The 20,497-nt window shown below is 34.4% G+C and overlaps 1 protein-coding gene across 2 annotated transcripts in view; it reads right to left on the bottom strand.

Moving 5' to 3' along the window:
• Nucleotides 1-20,497, bottom strand: part of DPYD (dihydropyrimidine dehydrogenase) — an 882,445-nt gene that overhangs the window by 658,136 nt on the left and 203,812 nt on the right. For both annotated transcript variants that reach the window (XM_043460573.1, XM_043460572.1), the window contains exon 4: nt 12,662-12,749. In XM_043460573.1, the coding sequence (XP_043316508.1) occupies nt 12,662-12,749 (88 nt within the window). The remainder of the gene's footprint in view (nt 1-12,661; nt 12,750-20,497) is intronic.

Below are 20,497 nucleotides of genomic sequence, written 5' to 3'. Positions count from 1 at the left end.
CTACCAGGCTCCTCCGTCCATGGGATTTTCCAGGCAAGAGTACTGGAGTGGGTTGCCATTGACTTCTCCGGATGTGTCTTCAATTAGCTTTTAAAAATTTCTGAAGTTCAGAGACCATATCTAATCTATATTCTTTAAACAAGCAGTAGAATATACTACTGGAAACTTGTTAGCATTTATCTTTTAATATCAAAAATAAAGATTTATATAAAATTCAAATTGTTAGCATCACTGACTCAAAGGGCATGAATCTGAGTGAACTTCAGGAGACAGTGGAAGGCAGAGGAGCCTGGAGTGCTGCAGTCCACGGGGTCGCAAAGAGTCCAACACGACTTAGTGAATGAACAATAACAACAACTTCATAGTTTTGTATGACCAATTTAAAGTAAGTAATGTGAATATCTGTTGTGAATACTAAAATGCCCATTTTATCCACAGAAAATAAAATTTGCCATAGATTTTCTAAGAAATTTACAGAAGTATAATTTTTTATTCTTATGATGAAACACAGAAATAAACAACAGAATACAAGGTTATTTCATTTAGAGTGCTAGAATTCACATATAATGAAAACGAAATGAAAAGTGATGCTCAGAGAAGATAGGTGATTTTCCTAAGATCACACAGCTGACAAGTGAATTGAAAGTCGCTCAGTCGTGTCCAACTCTTTGCAATCCCATGGACTGTAGCCCACCAGGCTGCACAATCCATGAAAAATTTTCTAGGCCAGAATATTGGAGTGGTTGCCACTTCCTACTCCAGGGTATCTTCACGATCCAGGGTTCGAACCCACTTCTCTTGAATCTCCTACACTGGTAGGCAGATTCTTTACCAGTAGTGCCACCTAGGCATCCCCCCCATATAAGTTACCATAGTTCATGATACAATGTCTTCAAGGAGATAGAATGCCTTTCTACATAGAAACTTCTATGCCAATATAGAAACATATATGGTAGAGTCAAGATCATAATGTTAGAATGATCATTAAAGCTAAGAAAAATACACAAAAGTAGAAATCTAGAATTAACATTTATAAATACTGCATAACTTGCAAGCAAAAAAAAAAGTCTTAATTTGAGAAATTATTGAAGGTGAAGTAAAATTAATATTGATAGAATCACCTATTCATATACTATATAAAATGTTAAAAGATTTTTCTCTAATTTGCTATTACACATTTCATCTTTCACCGAGATTGTTTTTCCTTACAAGCCAACTAAACTGTACATCCTTTTAAAGGTAACCAGAAATATAGATTAAATTTGATTCTTTTTCCTGGAACAAAAATATAACACAAATTCTATACTAAAAGGGCATTTGTTGCCCAACGTCAGAAATAGAAAATTAGTATCTGGATGTATTAATGCACTTCATATATCTCCCTCTTCTGAAAGATGTTATACTAAAAACAAAGCTATATCACATGTACTACTGCCTACTCAGTAAACTACTGAGAATTATTTCATCTTTGATATAATTTAAATATACTGGTAATTAATATTTGGCTACAAAGAGAAAACTGGAAATTCTGTTGTTTCTTTGTTCTTTAAAAATCTTTTGTTACTAAGAAGGGCAAAAAAATACAAGTCAATCAAATGATTGGCCAACTTTTAAAAATAAGTTTATATTTTCAATAACAAGTATAAGTAAGACCAAATTAAGAAAAAAACTGAAAGGTAAGAAAGAGATCAAATTATCTCACTCCAAATAATCTTCCCTTAAACAAGATTTAAAAACACAAACTCAGAAATAATTGCGGAACATCATCATATATATAATATATATATAAAATAACTTAAGAAAGAATTATTACTTATGATAGTAGAGCTAGACTACAATTTAGCACTCCTATTTTCTTCTATTCAAACAAAATAAAGTAAGACTATTTTATGAAGGTTTGCTTTTCACAGACAGAAATGAGATTTCTTAATCAACTGGGTGTTTTGCTGTCTAACATAGTGTGTTATTATATATTACTCATAAAACCACCAGTCAGCTACAATCTGCACAGAAGATACAAACACAGTTTTCAGAAAGTCTCCATTCAAAGTGCATTAATTTAAGCCCATACGAATTTCAAAATTATAATTAGTTTTGTTTACAATCAGGGCTTCACTGATAGCTCAGTTGGTAAAGAATCCGCCTGCGATGCAGGAGACACTGGTTCAATTCCTGGGTCAGGAAGATCCGCTGAAGAAGGGATAGGCTAACCATTCCAGTATTCCTGGCCTTCCCTTGTGACTCAGCTGGTAAAGAATCCTGCAATGCAGGAGACCTGGGTTCAATTTCTGGGTTGGAAAGATCCCCTGGAGAAGGGCAAGGCTACCCACTCCATTATTCTGGTCTGGAGAATTCCACAGACCAGCCCATGGGGTCGCAAAGAGTTGGACATGACTGAGCAACTTTCACTTCTTTCCAATTATTTACTTAAAATTCTTCAATTTATCAAATAGCTGTCTACAGACAAAACTCAAACTTCCTTAAGACGCAGTTTATTGTATTATATATTCTGCCACTATTTAAGATTTAATAGTACTTAGAATGTGAAACGATAGAATGGGAAAGACTAGAGATCTCTTCAAGAAAATTAGATATACCAAGGGAATATTTCATACAAAGATGGGTTCAATAAAGGACAGAAATTGTATGGACCTAACAGAAGCAGAAGATATTAAGAAGAGCTGGCAAGAATACACAGAAAAACTGTACAAAGAAGATCTTCATGACCCAGATAAAAACAATGGTTGATCACTCACCTAGAGCCAGACATCCTGGAATGTGAAGTCAAGTGGGCCTTAGGAAGCATCACCACGAACAAAGCTCGTGGAGGTGATGGAATTCGAGTTGAGCTCTTTCAAATCCTAAAAGATGATGCTATGAAAGTGCTGCACTCAATATGTCAGCAAATTTGGAAATCTCAGCAGTGGCCACAGAACTGGAAAAGGTCCGTTTTCATTCCAATCCCAAAGAAAGGCAATGACAAAGAATGCTCAAACTATCACACAATTGCACTCATCTCACACGCTAGTAAAGTAATGCTCAAAATTCTCCAAGCCAGGTTTCAGCAATACATGAACCATGAACTTCCAGATGATCAAGCTGGTTTTAGAAAAATCAGAGGAACCAGAGATCAAATTGCCAACATCCACTGGATCATTTAAAAAGCAAAAGAGTTCCAGAAAAACATCTATTTCTGCTATATTGATTATGCCAAAGCCTTCGACTGTGTGGATCACAATAAACTGTGGAAAATTCTGAAAGAGATTAGAATACCAGACTTCCTGACCTGCCTCTTGAGAAATCTGTATGCAGGTCAGGAAGCAACACTTAGAACTGGACCTGGAACAACAGACTGGTTCCAAACAGGAAAAGGAGTATGTCAAGGCTGTATATTGTCACCCTGCTTATATAACTTATATGCAGAGTACATCATGAGAAACGCTGGGCTGCAAGAAGCACAAGCTAGAATTAAGATTGCCAGGAGAAATATCAATAATCTCAGATATGCAGATGACACCACCCTTATGGCAGAAAGTGAAGAAGAACTAATGAGCTTCTTGATGAAAGTGAAAGGGGAGAGTGAAAAAGTTGGCTTAAAGCTCAACATTCAGAAAACTAAGATCATGGCATCCGGTCCCATCACTTCATGGCAAATAGATAGGGAAACAGTGGAAACAATGGCTGACTTTATTTTGGGGGCTCCAAAATCACTGCAGATGGTGATTGCAGCCGAGAAATTAAAAGACGCTTACTCCTTGGAAGGAAAGTTGTGACCAATGTAGATAGCATATTAAAAAGCAAAGGCATTACTTTGTCAACAATGGTCCATTTAGTCAAGGCTATGGTTTTCCATGGTCATGTATGGATGTGAGAGTTGGACTATAAAGAAAGCTGAGTGCCAAAGAATTGATGCTTTTGAACTGTGATGCTGGAGATGACTCTTGAGAGTTCCTTGGACTGCAGGGAGATCCAACCAGTCCATCCTAACGGAGATCAGTCCTGGGTATTCGTTGGAAGGGCTGATGTTGAAGCTGAAACTCTAATACTTTTTACACCTGATGTGAAGAGCTGACGCATTTGAAAAGACACTGATGCTGGGATTGGGGGCAGGAGGAGAAGGGGACAACAGAGGTTGAGATGGTTGGATGGCATCACCGACTCAGTGGACATGAGTTTGGGTGAACTCCGGGAGTTGGTGATGGACAAGGAGGCCTGGTATGCTGCGGTTCATGGGGTTGCAAAGAGTCAGACACAACTGAGCAACTGAACTGAACTGAACGGAGTACTTAGAAAACTGTCATGATAGAAAATATGTTACTTATTTAGCACTTCATATTTTAATAATGACTTATACATATGTTTTTTCATATAAATGTTGCAGTGTGATGCAAAGGAAAACGCACTGGACAAAATTCAGGAAAACACTGTTACACTTTCAAGTGGTTATGTGATCTGGGATAAACCATTCTACCTCTTTGGATTTCATATTTATTTTCCACATAATGAGATGGTTAGTCAGATTAAAATTCCATTTGTATAGGTAAAGAATGTACCTGCAATGCTGGAGACCTTGGTTCAATCCCTGGGTGGGGAAGATCCCCTGGAGAAGGGAATGGGCAACCCAGTCCAGTATTCTTGCCTGGAGAATCCCCATGGACAGAGGAACCTGGTGGCCTACAGTCCATGTGGTCGCAGAGTCGGACACAACTGAGCGACTAAGCACAGCAGTAACAATGTAATATCCAACTCTCTTTTCCACCAGCACATTAGAAAAGAGGGGACATTTTGAAAATATTATAGCCCTTGGTAATTTAGCACTTAGCAAATTTACCGTTTGCTAGTCTCAAAACTGAGAAGTTACATATTAAAATTCAAGGCTGAATTCTAGAAAATTGAGTTAATGTTTCCAGCTGATAAGTGAATGAGTTAAGATAAGCATACATTTGCATTACTAAATTTAAATTAATACATTACCACAGTCTAGTTCAGGGTTTCCTAGGTGGAGCTAGTCATAAAGAACCCGCCTGCTGATGCAGGAAATCGCCTGCTGATGCAAGAAACGTGGATTCGATCCCTGTGTGGGGAAGATCCCCTGGAGGGGGGCATAGCAACCCACTCCAGTATTCCTACCTGGAGAATTCCATGGACAGAGGAGGCTAGCAGGGTACAGTCCATGGGGTCACAAAGAGTTGGACACAACAGAAGCCACTTAGCATGCATGCATAGTCCAGACACAGCATTCAATAATTACTCTGTAGAGCTTCTTTTCATTTCATGAAACTAGTTTTACATGTTGAGAAAAGTTAGGATATTCTGAAAATAAATATATTATCAAGGGAATAGCCTTTATCAATTGTAAGAAATATTACACAGCATAGTATAAAATATCTTGGTCCTGTCAAAGATATATAGATTAACAGGACAAATAAAGGGTTTTGAAATAGACCTAAATAAATATAGAATTAAGTATATGATAGATGCAGCATTTCAGAATAGAGGGAAATATATTTTTCAATAAATAGATTTGGAATTATTAGTCATTTAGGAAAAAATAAAGCTGAATATTTTTCTCATTTTTTTGTACCAAAATAAAAACTAAGAATAAGGTCTATAATGTTACTCTGTAACCCATTAGCTTTACTTTATTTTAGTATAGAATTTTAATCTATTATTTTTATTACAAATATACATGCTTATTGAGGAAGTAAAATAATATGGCCATTTTTAGGAAAAATGTTAATAACCTCTTTACCCCTCCTCAACCTCAATCAACTGAGGAATCTAAAGTTCAAGTCCTTCTATGCCATGTTTCACTTATATATAAATCAGAATTTTTAAAGATAGTGTTATGCTATTCATAGTAGTATGCAACTCACTTTCTTCATTTAATAGGAATATCCTTTTAGATCAACAAATATAATGAGAGCCACATAACATTTCTTCATATAAAAACAGGTTAACAGGTTAAACACTTTTCTTAATGTTGGGCACTATTGTTGTCTCAAGTTTTTGCGACTTCAAACAATGCTATGATTGCTGTAATAAATACTACTGTACATATACCATTACATGGTCGTACTTTTATTTCTCTAGGAAGAACAGATAGCAAAGCATTGCCAGCACAACTGTATAAATACTTGAAATTTTCAAATATATTATTACTGTATGAGATTTCTTGCTTCCTTTCTGATAAATAGCAAAGGAGGCTATTTAACTTCTTAACTTTAAAAATATGATGAGAGAAAACTGGTATCCCACCCTTTTATTTACTTATTTCTGGCTAATATGGAAGTAGGACATCTCTAGTATAGCCATTAATCAATTGTATGACCTCTTTTTTTAATGCTTATGAGAACACTGCCCATGCAAGGTGGGTTATTTTTCTCATTTAAATTTTTATGAACTCTGATTTAATAGAAGTTACCACTTAGTCTAAACATACAGAACAAAAAACAAATGTTCACTTGGTTTCAAGTTTGGTTTGATTTTATTTTAAAATACATTTTTAAATGTGTGTAGTAAAATTTTTTCTCACATAGTTTACAGATTGAAAATTATCCTTAAACATTTTCCTTTTCATATTTAAAAATTTAGTACATCTAAAATTTATCTTAGATGGCCTGAACAAGTGTTCTAAAGGTAAAGACGAAATTATACCAAGACCACTTTTCAAAGAAGTCATCATTTTCCACTGAATTAAAATATCCTCTTCATTATATATTGTGTTTTCTTAGTTACTTGGTTCCACTTACAGATTTTCATCTGTTTCAGAAATGTGTATTCCTGTACCAATTCTATACTGACTACAGTAGCTGTACAGTGAGTTTCAATATCTGATATGGCAAATCTTTTTGTCTCATTTTTCAACAGTCTATTTCTTCGATATGCCTTCTTGATTACCATACCAGAATTTACCAATAAAAATGTAGGTTTCAATCATTCTAGACTACCCATTAGGTCTTAAATATTTATAGGCACTTTTTCACATGTATTAAGAAGCAGTTACCTACTATGACTCTTCTAATTTATAAAGGTTAAATTATAGGTAAAATATTTTTTTTAAGTTATTGTGAATGCATCCATGAACTTTCATGTTCAGGGACAGAAAATGACAAGATGTAAGCAAAGAAATAAGTGGAACAACCTTTAAGCCATTTGCTAAACCAGGTTTTAAAAAAGCCTTTACTTTTCAGGGCCTTTGAGAACATAGCAAATATAGATTCCTTTTCTAAATAAACATCTTTATTACAGTATTTATTTTTTTAACTAAGCTTGCTCATTTTCTTTGAGGCTTTATCTGTGAAAATTTTATAAGGACTGCAATAAAGACAAGCATTGAAATATGTATATTACCATATGTAAAACAGATGACCAGTGCAAGTTACATGCATGAAGCAGGGCATTCAAAGCTGGTACTCTGGGACAACCCAGAGGGATGGGGTGGGGAGGGAGGACAGAGGGGGATTCAGAATGGGGGGACACATGTATACCCATGGCTGATTCATGTCGATCTATGGCAAAAACCATCACAATACTGTAAAGTAATTAGCCTCCAAAATGAAAAAAAATACTAATAATAATTTTTAAAATTAAACATGAAAGTAAACAAAACACTATGTCTGGACCCACTAGACATCATAGGCAATATAATCATACTCACAAATATTTCAGATAGTGGGATTCTCAAGACTACAAAAATAAGAAATTTCATCTGTTTTAATACATGTACACCCATGGTGGATTCAAGTCAATGTATGGCAAAACCAATACAATGTTGTAAAGTAAAATAAATAAATAATTAAAATTAAAAAAAAATAAAGAATAAATAAAATGTCATCATTCAAAAAATAAAAGAAAGTATAGGTAGACTTGAAAAAAAATTAAAAGCTAACAGACTTTTTAAATGTAAAATATAACTCCTAGAAATGAAAGATAAAATTGTAACTCAAAACTCAGCAGACAATTTTAACAACAATTTGAAACTGGTGAAGAAGGTTTTAGTAAACTTGAAAGTAGAATTTAAGGAAATGATTTAAAATATAACCCTCAAAAAACAAAGAAATGAAAGTTTGAAAAATAAGTTGAGTCATAGACAATAAAATAAGAATATTTAACATATATCTAATGAGAACTCCATAAAATGAAGTAAAGACAATGAAATAGTCCCCAAATGATGAAAGATATCAACCCACAGATTTAAGAGTCATAATGAAAACAAAGCAAAATAAATAAAAGAAATCCAGATTGATATAAATAACTGTAACACGGTTGAACACTAAAGGTTAAAAGGTCTTTAAATCAGCCACCCTCCAAAGACATTATTCTCAAGTGAGTAATAACTAGGCTGCTGGTGACATTCAAATAGCATGCATGACATAAGACACAAAAGTGATACTGCCTGAGAGGCGTAAAACATAACTGCAAATCCTTTACCCTGTGCACAAAGTATTTTATGAGAGTTAAGAAATGTATGGACAGTTTCAGAAACAAAAAGAATTGGTCAACAGCATAGCCTTACCAAAAAAGATTTAAAGAACTGATATTTATTCTAAGCAAAAGTAAACTGCTTTCTCATGGAAAACTCAACAAGGGGGAAAAAAAAAACCTGAAGAAAACTGCCAACAATTTGAGTAAAACTAATCCAAAACTGATTAATAAGTATACAATAATTAGCATACAATAATAAAGCATACAATTTTATTCATCAAGTTTTAAAAAGATAGTATTACTGTTAATTAGACAATGAAGAGCTAATTAGAATTGTAGTACCTTAGTCTATGCCACAAGACCTACTCAGATTGGGTCCTGGAATGACACAGACCCATAATATTTAGCTGTTGTAAAATTTAGAAAAAAAATACATATTTTATGTTATTTAAAAATTCACATCATGACTGTAAGGGGAACTGACACACAAGTTCAGAACTATTTATGTAAACCAAATGGCAGATTGAACTCTGAAGGATAATGAGTTGTTAGTTCTCTAGGAGCATCACAAAAAGTTTTGAAAAGCTGTGTTCCCTTGAACACCATCTTATGGCAGGTAGGTAAGTTTCTGTCAGTCTTCTTGGAATGGACAGAGGCGCTCCATCTGGCAATAAGTGTGGGAACTAGCCTTGTGTATAAAAGGAAACCTGAAATCTCAATTATCACATTTTGTTTTATATGTCTAAAATATTCATTTTTAAAATTACTGATTAGTAAATTATGGACTTCCTAATACTTTTTTCATTTACTTACTTCTCTGTCATAAAAATCGGGGTACCTAATTGGCTTTACTTTATTGGCAATGGGGAGCCATGGAAGTTTTTTGAACAAGGGTACAATGTGATTAAAGCTACGATTTTAGAAAATTATTCTGAAAATTATCAATATTTTATTTGATAATGGTATAAACCACTTGGCCATTGAAACTGAAAAGCAAACCCTAAAGTAGAATGGACTAAATCTACTGATTGCACTTCTGCTTTGTAATATTTGTGCATGCATGTGCATATATACATACACACATATATCAAGAAAACATTTCTAAATAAAACTATTGCCATCAATAATATTAATCAATAAATAATGCTGGTTAAATTGTGCTGCTCCTCTGATTTCTAGTTACTTTCAATAGGAATCTATGATAAGAGCCTTTTATGTGACACTGAATCAGTTTTTTTCTAATGTATATTATTAAATGTATTTATTGAGCTATAAAAGCCACTAAATCTGTATAGATTCTGTAAAATCTATACAGATTGTATACAAAATGTATACAGATTCTGTAAAATATACAAGTCTGTGGCGAAGCCATTGCTTTACAACTTAATGTAAAATTTTGAAAGAGAAAATAAATATTTTTTATTAGAAAATAAAGCATTGTGTAACTAAGGAACATTTTTTTAAAGTCAGTTTTTCATTACATTTATAGATTGACCTTATGAATTCTTACATAAATTAGTGGGTTTTTTTTCTTTTTCAGAAGAAAACTATCAAAAAATATAACCCTTATTTTCAGTTTGATGATCTGAAACGTGTACTTTCGATTGAGAGATACAATTGCAAAGAACAACCTGAATGAAACAGAGAAAAACTGACCAATGAGGTACAATAGAATTGAGTGTACCTTTAGAAACTAGAGCTGTAATCCAGTTTGTAAAAAAATAAAGAATGGAAGTATTGGTCTAAACTCCACTGAATCACAGAAACCTAACACAATACAATACAAGTGACATGCTTTTCTCAAAAAGGCTCAAGGCTCATTGAGTCTGGCGATTCAATTACCCTCTCAACCTGGAAAGAACCCCCCTCCTGAGTTGAGGTCCACTGGTAGAGCAATGTGGGACAGCCTAAATCGTACACAGCTGGTAAATATCTTAAAAACTGCAGGCTTTAAAGTACAAGAATCTCTTACCTTTTATGATTGCTACAATGATTCTTCAACAAAATATTACTTACAATAGAGTTCCTTAAATGTCTGGCATAAGATTACATTTTCAATTAAATATCTCCAAATATCTTCTCTTCATATAGAAATTTATTTAAATAAATACCAAAGTGCAATGCTTCCTCAGGTAGTAAGAAATATGAACAAACTAATGAAACAACGTTATCCTAAAATAGAGATGATTCTGATCTTACTTAGACATTTTATAAGTTTTTCAAAGAATATCATTATTCCCATTTTGTCTTTTTTTCATATAAAATTTTGTAGAGCTTGAATGATTGTGCTATACACTAATTAGAATCACAAAATCACTACTAAATTACAGATTCTCTAGGGAAAATTTAGCTAGCATGGATCACAATTCTATTGCCTCATGCTTAAAGCCAGGAGTGCAACCTTAGGTATAATTTTAGCCAAAACTCTTTCTACTTCAAATTTTGGACATTTTATTTTATTCTTTTTCTCATGAGATTTCATATACATGCTTCACATAAATTATTTATTTTCATATATAAGTCAGAGATTCTGTGATGATAAATGTTGAAGATATTTCAGTTAATAAATGAGATCTCTTTTCAGATTGTATCTTCTTAATTACAAAACAAATACAGAGCATTAGTGATTTTCTACTATGTATAGAATTAAGTCTCAAATATGGAGCATATAATTCAAACATTTTCACAACTTAATATCAATCTAACTGCCTTGTCTCTTTCCCATCACTCTTCTTTATATAGTCAAGGCTCCATTCTAGCCACACTGAATTTACTATATTTCCCTTCACATGCCATGTATAACCCACATTCTTGCTTTTTCATATGCTGAATAATCTTCATAAACTGAATGGTTTCAGCACTAATCACAGTAAATTATCGGTGGGTTTTTGTGTTGTATTATTTTTTTAATGTATCTGGTTTTGCTCAGAGTTATAATTTCCAGAAGGCAAGGTCATAGCAGGGATCCTTTTTCACCCAGTATCTGTCACTGAGTTTGGTAGATAATAGATGCTCAATAAGTAATACCAGAAACAAAAATAGAAATCACTTGTATAGTATTTACCATATTGAATTAATAGAAAAAATAATAACTCCATATCAACAAAATATTTGTTGAATAATTGCCATATCAGAGACTGTCACATGAAAATATTATTCAGTTCACACCACCATCCTGTAAGACAGATGCTATCCTTCTTTCATAAAGGAAAGTGAAGAGATAAGTCATTTTTCTTAGGTTCACAGGGGTTCAATGCAAAAATTCAAACTGGACTTCAAATCTGACCATGTAGATTAATACCACGTCCTATATCTAAGTAATAACCTCTAATTCTTTTTAAATCTTAAAGCTATATAAATTTATAACTTTTCTCCTACAACATTTTAAAATCACTGACATACTGAGAAACAATCTTCATATGTAAAAAGGTACCAGGTAGTTGAAGGAGCACTTACTGGATTTTAGCAGCATTTTAGCATATAAGCACTAAATCCTGTGAAAAGAAGCAATCGCTGCATCCTTACGGGAAGATGCCTTCAGTTGTTGCTCAGTAGTTAAAGGATAGGATCCTTGACTAAGAGCTCATAATGCTTCTTTTGCAAACAAAAGATACTATTGATCATTTAATCAATCAACCATTCTCTTGTTTACTAAAATCTGGGCTTAGCCTTACATTGATTTTAAAAAACATAAAGATCAAAATTCCTTTTTTTCTACTAATGTCCATAAAAGTCTGTTTTCTATTTTTTAGTTGTTGTGGGGGTTTTGTTAAAACACTATCAGTCTCTATGAATTATTCTAAGTCTTAGACAACTTCCTTTGATTTGTTTCAGTGCCCTAGAGTTAATATTAAAGTACATTTTAAAACAAAGATATCAAACTTGAAATGTGTTTTGATAATCAATGACAGTCCCTATCTGTAAGCATTTAGCATGCTTAAGCTAGACTCAATCTATCCAGTGAATGCTTTGTATTAAAAAATGATTCAATTCACCACAAACTAATTTTTAAGATAACAAACAATGAAAATGGATTTCACAATAATCATTATCACAACTAGGAAGAGACTAATTAATAAAGTGTGTCACATTCTCACATGCCTACAGAAATCATACTTTTAATACTTTAACCTAATTTACTAAGACAAGCTTTATGCTTTAATCATGGTAATAATAGAGAACAAGATCAAAGGCTGCTATTAATTTTCATTTGCAGAGCTAAATCCAAATTTACCTTGTTTGAGATACTTGTGATGAAAGATTTGATATCTAGATTTGTTGGACAGCTCTTCTGACAGGGGGCATCTGCACATTTCAGGCACCTAGGGAATAAAATAACTGAATTAAAGAAAATGTCGAGTAACATTCTATATATTCTCTACCCTAAACACATTCAGAGTTAGTGTCCAGTAAGAGCAAATAAAACTATCTTATTTTTAGGAACAAAAATTATTTAAGCAATAAACAAAGAGTACTTGTGTTTCACTTTTTGCATACTTCCTAAGGTGTATAATATAGCACCATTCAGGTAAATAGCTACCCTTTCTCATGGTGTTCCTCCTAGAGTTTAAGAATATCATACTTAAGATACATGATTCATCCATTTCCTAAATCAGTATTTTTTGGCTCTCTCATTGCACTGATAATGCTTAGAGAATAGAGTCTTTTTTTTGTTGCTGTTTGTTTGTTTAATTTATTTACATACTGCAGGATCTTAGTTCCCTGATCTGGGGTCTAACCTGTGTTCCCTACTGTGGGAGTGCATTGTCTTGACTACTGGACCACCAGGGAAGTCCTGAGAATAGAATCTTTTATGATAATAGTTTTGTATGTCTTTTAGACAGTAGTTATTACACAAATGCAAAGAAAAAGATCTCCTTTCACCACTTGTAAATTCTTTTCTTCCTCCATTTATCCCTTCCACTTATCCTCCCACCTCTCTTCCCTGACTCTTCTTCCTCTCTGATCATCCCTCCCTTTCTCCAATTTTTTTTCTTTAACATACACACTATATACACAGCAATTGGGCTTTGTAGTAGATACTGCAATGCACAGATGGGATCCCCTGCCTTCCAGACTGAAACATTTATTCCCCCAGCTGCTGTGCCCTCGGGTGAAGAAAATAGGCTGAACCAAGGTCATGCCCCCTTCCCAGGGGCAGCGAGTTTCCAATCACAGGCCGCTGACAGGAAGTAAAGACCCATTCTCCTTGCCCTACTTGGGTAACTAGTCTTCAGGGATGCACTGCAGCCTTTACCGGGGCTATGTCTGTCCAATCTTGATTCCATCACTCTTCAATAGATGCATATCTTCTAATAAACTTTCCATATACTAATTTCATATCAGAGTTTGCTTCCTGGAGAAATGACCAGACACAGGTTCAGACTTTAATGTGCCTAAGAACCACTTGGGAAGCCTGATAAAGGTCATAACTTCCACAAAGAAGCCCCTCTTGAGTTTGAGTTATTGGCCCTTGTTGTTTAGTCGCTCAGTTGTTTCTAAGTCTTTGCAACCCCATAGACTGTAGCCTGCCAAGGCTCCTGAGTCCACAGGGTTCTCTAGAAAAGAATACTGGAGTGGGTTGCCATTTCTTTCTCCAGGGGATCTTCCTAGTTCAGAGACTGAACCCACGTCTCCTACATTGGCAGGCGAATTCTAGTTAATGTCCTGGGAATCTGCGTTTTGCTGCCACTCCCCCACTCCCAGTGACTGCCCTTTATGGTGATTCTGGTAAACATGATTGGAGCCACACAGAGAGAATCACAGTTCTATAATTACTACTTTAGGACTGAAACCATTGGCTAGAATGGTCTTTAATTTCTACATTCTTATACTTATTGTGTATTCATTTGATAAATATTTAATGAACCCTTGTTACATGTTAGAGTCTGGGATATGAGGTTGTAAAAATGATGAAAAGGACAACCATGGCCCTGCTCTCACGGACCTTGCAGTTTGGAGGAAGTTCACACATATAAAAGACACTTGTAGTGTCATTGTGGTCAGTGTGAATCTGGGTAGAAACAGCAAGCTAGTAGAGCATATAAGAGGAACAGCAGTCCAGGAGGGAGAGTCAGGCAAAGCTTATTGAGAGAAATAATGTATAAAAGGGATGCTTGAAGAATGAGAGGGCATTAGGCAAGTGAAGGAGGGTGGGATTTAGAGCAGAAGATCACTCGAGAAAATGACCAAAACATTAAAAACAGTATGTGCCAAGGACTAGAGAGAAAAGAACATGACGCGGTAGGTAGAATAATGGAATCTGGTCTGGCATAAAGTGAGAGTGAGACTAGAGAGGAATTAGGCTGGCGACCTAAAATTTAAGATATATCATTGTCACATTTGTCAGAAGACGAGGATTCTCTGAGAATTTCACTCAGAATGAGTCCCACATTGCTCAGTGACAAAGGTGACGAGCAAGCTCATTTTCTATCCACTTCCATGTGTAAAGACATTGGTTCATTTCCTTTGAGAAAACAATACCAGTCTCCTTGTCTTTCTTTGTCAATCAGAGAGTCCTCTTCATTGTCTGGACCAATTTCTCAGTACCTAATTAATATCTTGTTTTTAAATCTGATCTCTTTTCTCTGGTTTGTGCCCTTAGCCTTCTCTCTAAATTAAATTTTACACAATGAAGACCGAAGGCTTTTCATAATCAATTGTCCTCTCTGAAATGCAGTCATTAAACCTCTCCCCTATCATTTCTCTAAATGCCATTGTTAGATTGACAGCTATCATTGAGTTGAATTCCTATCGTCTAATACTTAAGATTTTTTTCCCCTAAGACATTGTCACTGAGTTTAAAAAGAATTTGATCAGTAGCACAACAATCCAAAAATATAATATGAAATATATAGGTAATGTTGGTAGCACAACAATCCAAAAATATAATATGAAATATATGAAATATAACATATAGGTGATACCTATATGTGTTAACTTCACATGGATAAACATGTTGTACATTAATAGTGTTTGAAAGGATTTCCTATTATGAGGTAAAATAAAGTAGCTAAAATAAAAAGCTATAAAATAATATGCAATAAAAAATATCTTCTGACTTGTAAAAGTCATTTTGACAGTTTTTTAAACATCTGCAGTTCCACAAGAACAAAGCAACAGAAATACTTATGATAGATAAAGATACAGACAGACAGATAGAGGGTTCTGGCTATCCCTATTAAGGCACAAGTTTTGGGCTTTTCTTTTTTATGACACCCAACTTGAATATAAGGCAATTAAGAAATAAAGTTATAATGTCAGCAGGTATGAATGAGCCAAATTAATGCAAGGTGTATTTTTCAGCTCTTCCAGAGAAATCTTAAATTCAACATAAACAGATTCACTTAACAGCACTGACAACGTAAGGATTTTTAGTTGTGGTTATTAAGCCTCTTTACCAAATAACTCTCCTTTTATTATTGAGCTAGTTCACAAATAACAGCTGTTGGAAATGTCAGATGTTAATGAGGCAGGGCAACGCAAACCTGAATTGTAGCATTCTTTTTTTCTTTGGTGCCATGAATATGCCAGAATGGGCAGACTCTGATAATAATACCATCTTGCAATTCTCTAAGCGCTCTGCAGACGAAAGTGCACCAGGCTGCCATTAATCCCACTTATCACTCTGACAGCTCAGTAATTACACCACTGCTATAGCCAGGTAGTCCTAATAAAACATCAGCCACTGCAGGGGAATGCATACTGGTGAGATGCTTTATTACACTTGGGGGGGGTTGATCATCAAGTGACATTAGTGTTGACCTATTTTTCTATTTGACAATAAATTATCCTTTGACCAAACCATAATAGATATTACAGAGTGCATTTACTGTACCAAATCAGAAAGGTACTGCATCGCACTGATGTAGGCAAATGGTGTAAATAAAATAGTAGAAATGCATGTCAGAATGGTATTACCTAAATTGCTTTAAATGATTGATACCATGAAAAACCACAGACACAGTACTTAGGGGAATATGTCAACAATTATTGTAAACCACAGTTCTACATAAATTTTTCGTTAGAAGTTAACATTTAAATTACGCTTGTTTTTATCTTCAGTCATTTAATTCCCCTTTTATGTTTCAAAGTTATCCATTTATAGTGCAGTTTATTTTGAAATGCATTGTAAGAGGCAAAATTTAATTCAGATAAACATTCATGTAATATTTTTAATCCCCAAATAATTACATTTACAAGGAGTATATTAAGTTATTTTAAAACAATAAAACATCTTAGATTTTTTCCTAGTGATGAACTTCTTTCATTTTCATATTTAATAGAGAACATGACAATAGATTTCATTAAAAAGCAAAATATAGAATCTCTAATAATGTTAATCCTTCATGATTCAACATCACCATAAAAAATGTATGAAAAATTTAGTACCACTATTTAAGGGACAAAAACTATTAAAGATATATTTATTCAGTATCTTTCTCTAGGGAAAGAGAGCTGTGATTTCTTTCCCCAAATATCAATGAGGCTGGAGAGTTTTATTCTATATTATGATACCAAAAACCAAAAAATTATAGTGAGTAACAGAAGCAGCAGCATTTCATCCTTCACACATTTAAGAACAGACACCTGCTTCTTTTATTGTTAAGCATCCATAACAGTTGGAATAGTAACCTAGGCTTATTAAAGAATTTTCTAATCTTTGAGTCTAAATAATTTCTTTGCCAGTAAAAAAAAAAAATCACACAAATATATTTGACAGATTTTAAAGCTCACATTGCACTCTTTGGGTTTTATTTGCTATACATTGGCTCAATCAAGCCAGCATTGCTTCATCAGATTACGTATAATTCATATTAATGGATATATAATCTAACAAGGAAGTTAGTATTCACATTAAAAATTATTTTAATATTGATGTTGGTTTTCCTAAGATCTTTGATGTTCAGCAGCTTTATCTGGAAGGTCTAACTAATTCAAATGCAGCAATGGGTACACAATGTAATTTCTCTACCCTGTAATACCAGTGTAGGCAAATCTACAGTCTAATATCCTTCCCTAGCTTCACAATAATTTCTACTGAAACCAGGCAAAATGGAGTATCAGACTGAATGGAAGGAGTATGAATCAAGAAATGAAGGTTAAAAGTGTCATACCTATGTCTGAGTTTCACAGCTTGTATCACTGGTACCCAGTGATACATCTGGTACCCAGATATGGTCATAATAAAAGGACCCCAAAAAGGACAGTTGGCATCCTTAAAACATGACATCAATCCAATGTTATGATACATCGAACACTCAAGGGCCATCTCAGCTCAAAGTAATTCTTTCTGCTTTCTCAATATTTCATTAACAGCCATTCTTATACTTCTCTGTTTCTCTGATTACACAACAAGTTCTTATTAACACATGCATATTTGAAACTAACTTTTAATACCCCTAATATGCTTCCCAGGTGGCGCTAGTGGTAAAGAAGCCACCTGCCAATGCAGGAGATGTAAGAGATAGGCTCAATTCCTGAGTCAGGAAGATGGAGAAGGATATGGCAACCCACCCCAGGATTCTTGCCTGGGAAATCCCATGGACAGATGAAGCTGGAGGGCTATAGTCCATTGGGTCACAAAGAGTTAGACAAAAGTGAAGCAACTTAGCAATTAGCAATATGCATCTTGGCCCAGTTTCTACACTCCACTGGTTTGGAAAGCTATGGCAAAAATATTTACAGTAACTGAAATTTTCATCCTGTGCACCATTCTGCCTTTTTAACCACATCATTGGTGTTCATGATTTAAGGCTTTTAATATTGTATAGGTTAACAACAAAAATATCTTTAAGTAAAGCTATTTATCCACTAGAAATTTCCATTCACATGTGGATGTTTCAAGACAGTTCAAAAGAAGCAAAATTTAGAATAGTACACAATTCACACAATTGATGCTCAAAACATTTTGTTGGATGATCATGAATATAGAAATATAATATAGACACAAAGTTTTCTATAATCTTTCTATAGTCTGACACAGAAGACTATTGGTTTTCTAATACTAATGGCTTAAAAACAGTATGTTTTACATTTTCTGCATAATTTGAATTACATGAAGGAACTTAAAATTAAAAAAATAATATTCATTTTTAATCTTCATATGTAACTGATTCTTAAATATTAATAAGACTACTTTTATTTCTGCTTCATAGATGAAAATACTGAGGTTCCAGAAATCTCCCAGAGGCATAATGATACAAGTGGCTAAGGCAGTTGAAGGAAATACTAGAACATATTTACCATCTTTTACTCAGGATTAGTCCATTCATGTATGAAGGCAGGTTAAAATTTTAAAAGGTGATGTTTTATTGACCTTATCCTTTGGCATTATCAGTGCCTTTTTGCCACAGTAATTTGAAGACAGAAAAAAAGCAGTTAAGAAGTCTCAGCTAGAGAAAGCTATAGTATCCTTTTTCCTGGAGTCCAATTTTAGTTTAAGGAAAAAAAAAAAAAGCAGAAGGTAGTCTTAACCATCTCCTCAAGAGAGTTCTCAAGTCAAGATGAAAACATTAGAGTTTTATGATATTATACAATTTTGAAGGCTAATTCTATTACAACATTAAACAGCTTTGATACAGACATATCTACTGGAAAGGTAGTTTTCTAAAAATCTTCGTATGCTACAAAAACCTCAACAGCATAAGAAGCCATTAATTTGCACGCATCTTATCCTGCAAGCAAATAAGACACTTCCGTAAGAACTTAGTACATAGTACCACCTGGAAAATTTTAAACATATTGTTGTATTTTACTACACAAAGAGACCATCATCATGAGTATCTTCGAATATTGTTCTTAAACTTAGATTTTTCTCTTTCTTACATGAGCAAAACAGACTTTAAGTTTCTGTTTTTGCTGTACAGAAGTGGAATAAGAAGAATGTGGTGGAATCGATGTACATTATAAGCTACAGGAAAAGTCACTATAAGAAAATAAACACACATCATGCATATACACATAAGACAGCACTAATTAGGTAGGAAAAGAGAACTAAGCATCATTAAAGGAAGTGGAGTCAGTCCTTAAAGTTTTCAGAATCTACTGGGGTTTAAAGGCACTAGAGATTGAAGTACTAAATAACAAGCCAAGATTTAAATACCAATACCAAAATCTAAAGGTATGGCAGGAGTGGTAAAGAACCTGCCTGCCAATGAAGGAGGTAAAAGAGATGCAGGTTTGCTCCCTGGTTGGGAAGATGCCCTGCAGGAGGGCATGGCAACCCACTCCAATACTCTCACCTGGAGAATCACATGGACAGATGAGCCTGGAGGGTTACAGTCCATAGGGTCACAAACAGTTGGACATAACCGAACTGACTTACCATACACACCCCAAAATCTAAAGAAATTATGTTTATTTGCCAAATGCAGGTTACAGTAGTGAAGGAACAATGACCCTCTTTCTAATCTCCCTCTGCTACAAAGTTATTCAGAGTACAATGTCATAACTCACAAACTGAATTGCTGAAATGGAATAAAGGAGGCTATTATATGACAACTATCAGAAGTGATATTACACATTCACAAGTTTTTAAAAATAGGTCAGTAACACAAAAGCACTTAAGTCAACGAATAGAGAACAAAACAGAGTATTTATTAAATGTTTCTCTGCCCAGGGGATATCTAGGCCCTAAAATCTATGATATAATTTGATCCTTGCCACTTGCAGCTATAATAGATGTATACTTTGATCGAAAAACCAGAGAATACTACAGATAAAAGTGCTTCTTGACGTCCTGGAGGGCTGGTGTCCTTGGCAAAACCCTCTTGGAAACCATTCTTTATTCAACTTAAAGATGGTAGGGATTGAGAGTATTCAAAGTGATTGAAGAAGATGGCGAGATTCAAGAAGAAGATAGAGAGCTTCCTCCACCTTGCAGTAATGAGATAATGATAAGTCATGTACCTGGATACGGTTCAGTTCAGTTCAGTTGCTCAGTCGTGTCCAACTCTTTGCAAACCCATGGACTGCAGCATGCCAGGCCTCCCTGTCCAGCATCAACTCTCAGAGTTTACCCAAACTCATGTCCATTGAGTCGGTGATGCCATCCAACCATCTCATCCTC

This window comes from Cervus canadensis, chromosome 2 (assembly GCF_019320065.1).
Source record: "Cervus canadensis isolate Bull #8, Minnesota chromosome 2, ASM1932006v1, whole genome shotgun sequence".
In the NCBI taxonomy this organism is placed as follows: domain Eukaryota; kingdom Metazoa; phylum Chordata; class Mammalia; order Artiodactyla; family Cervidae; genus Cervus; species Cervus canadensis.
This window is presented reverse-complemented; position numbering and strand designations above follow the sequence as displayed.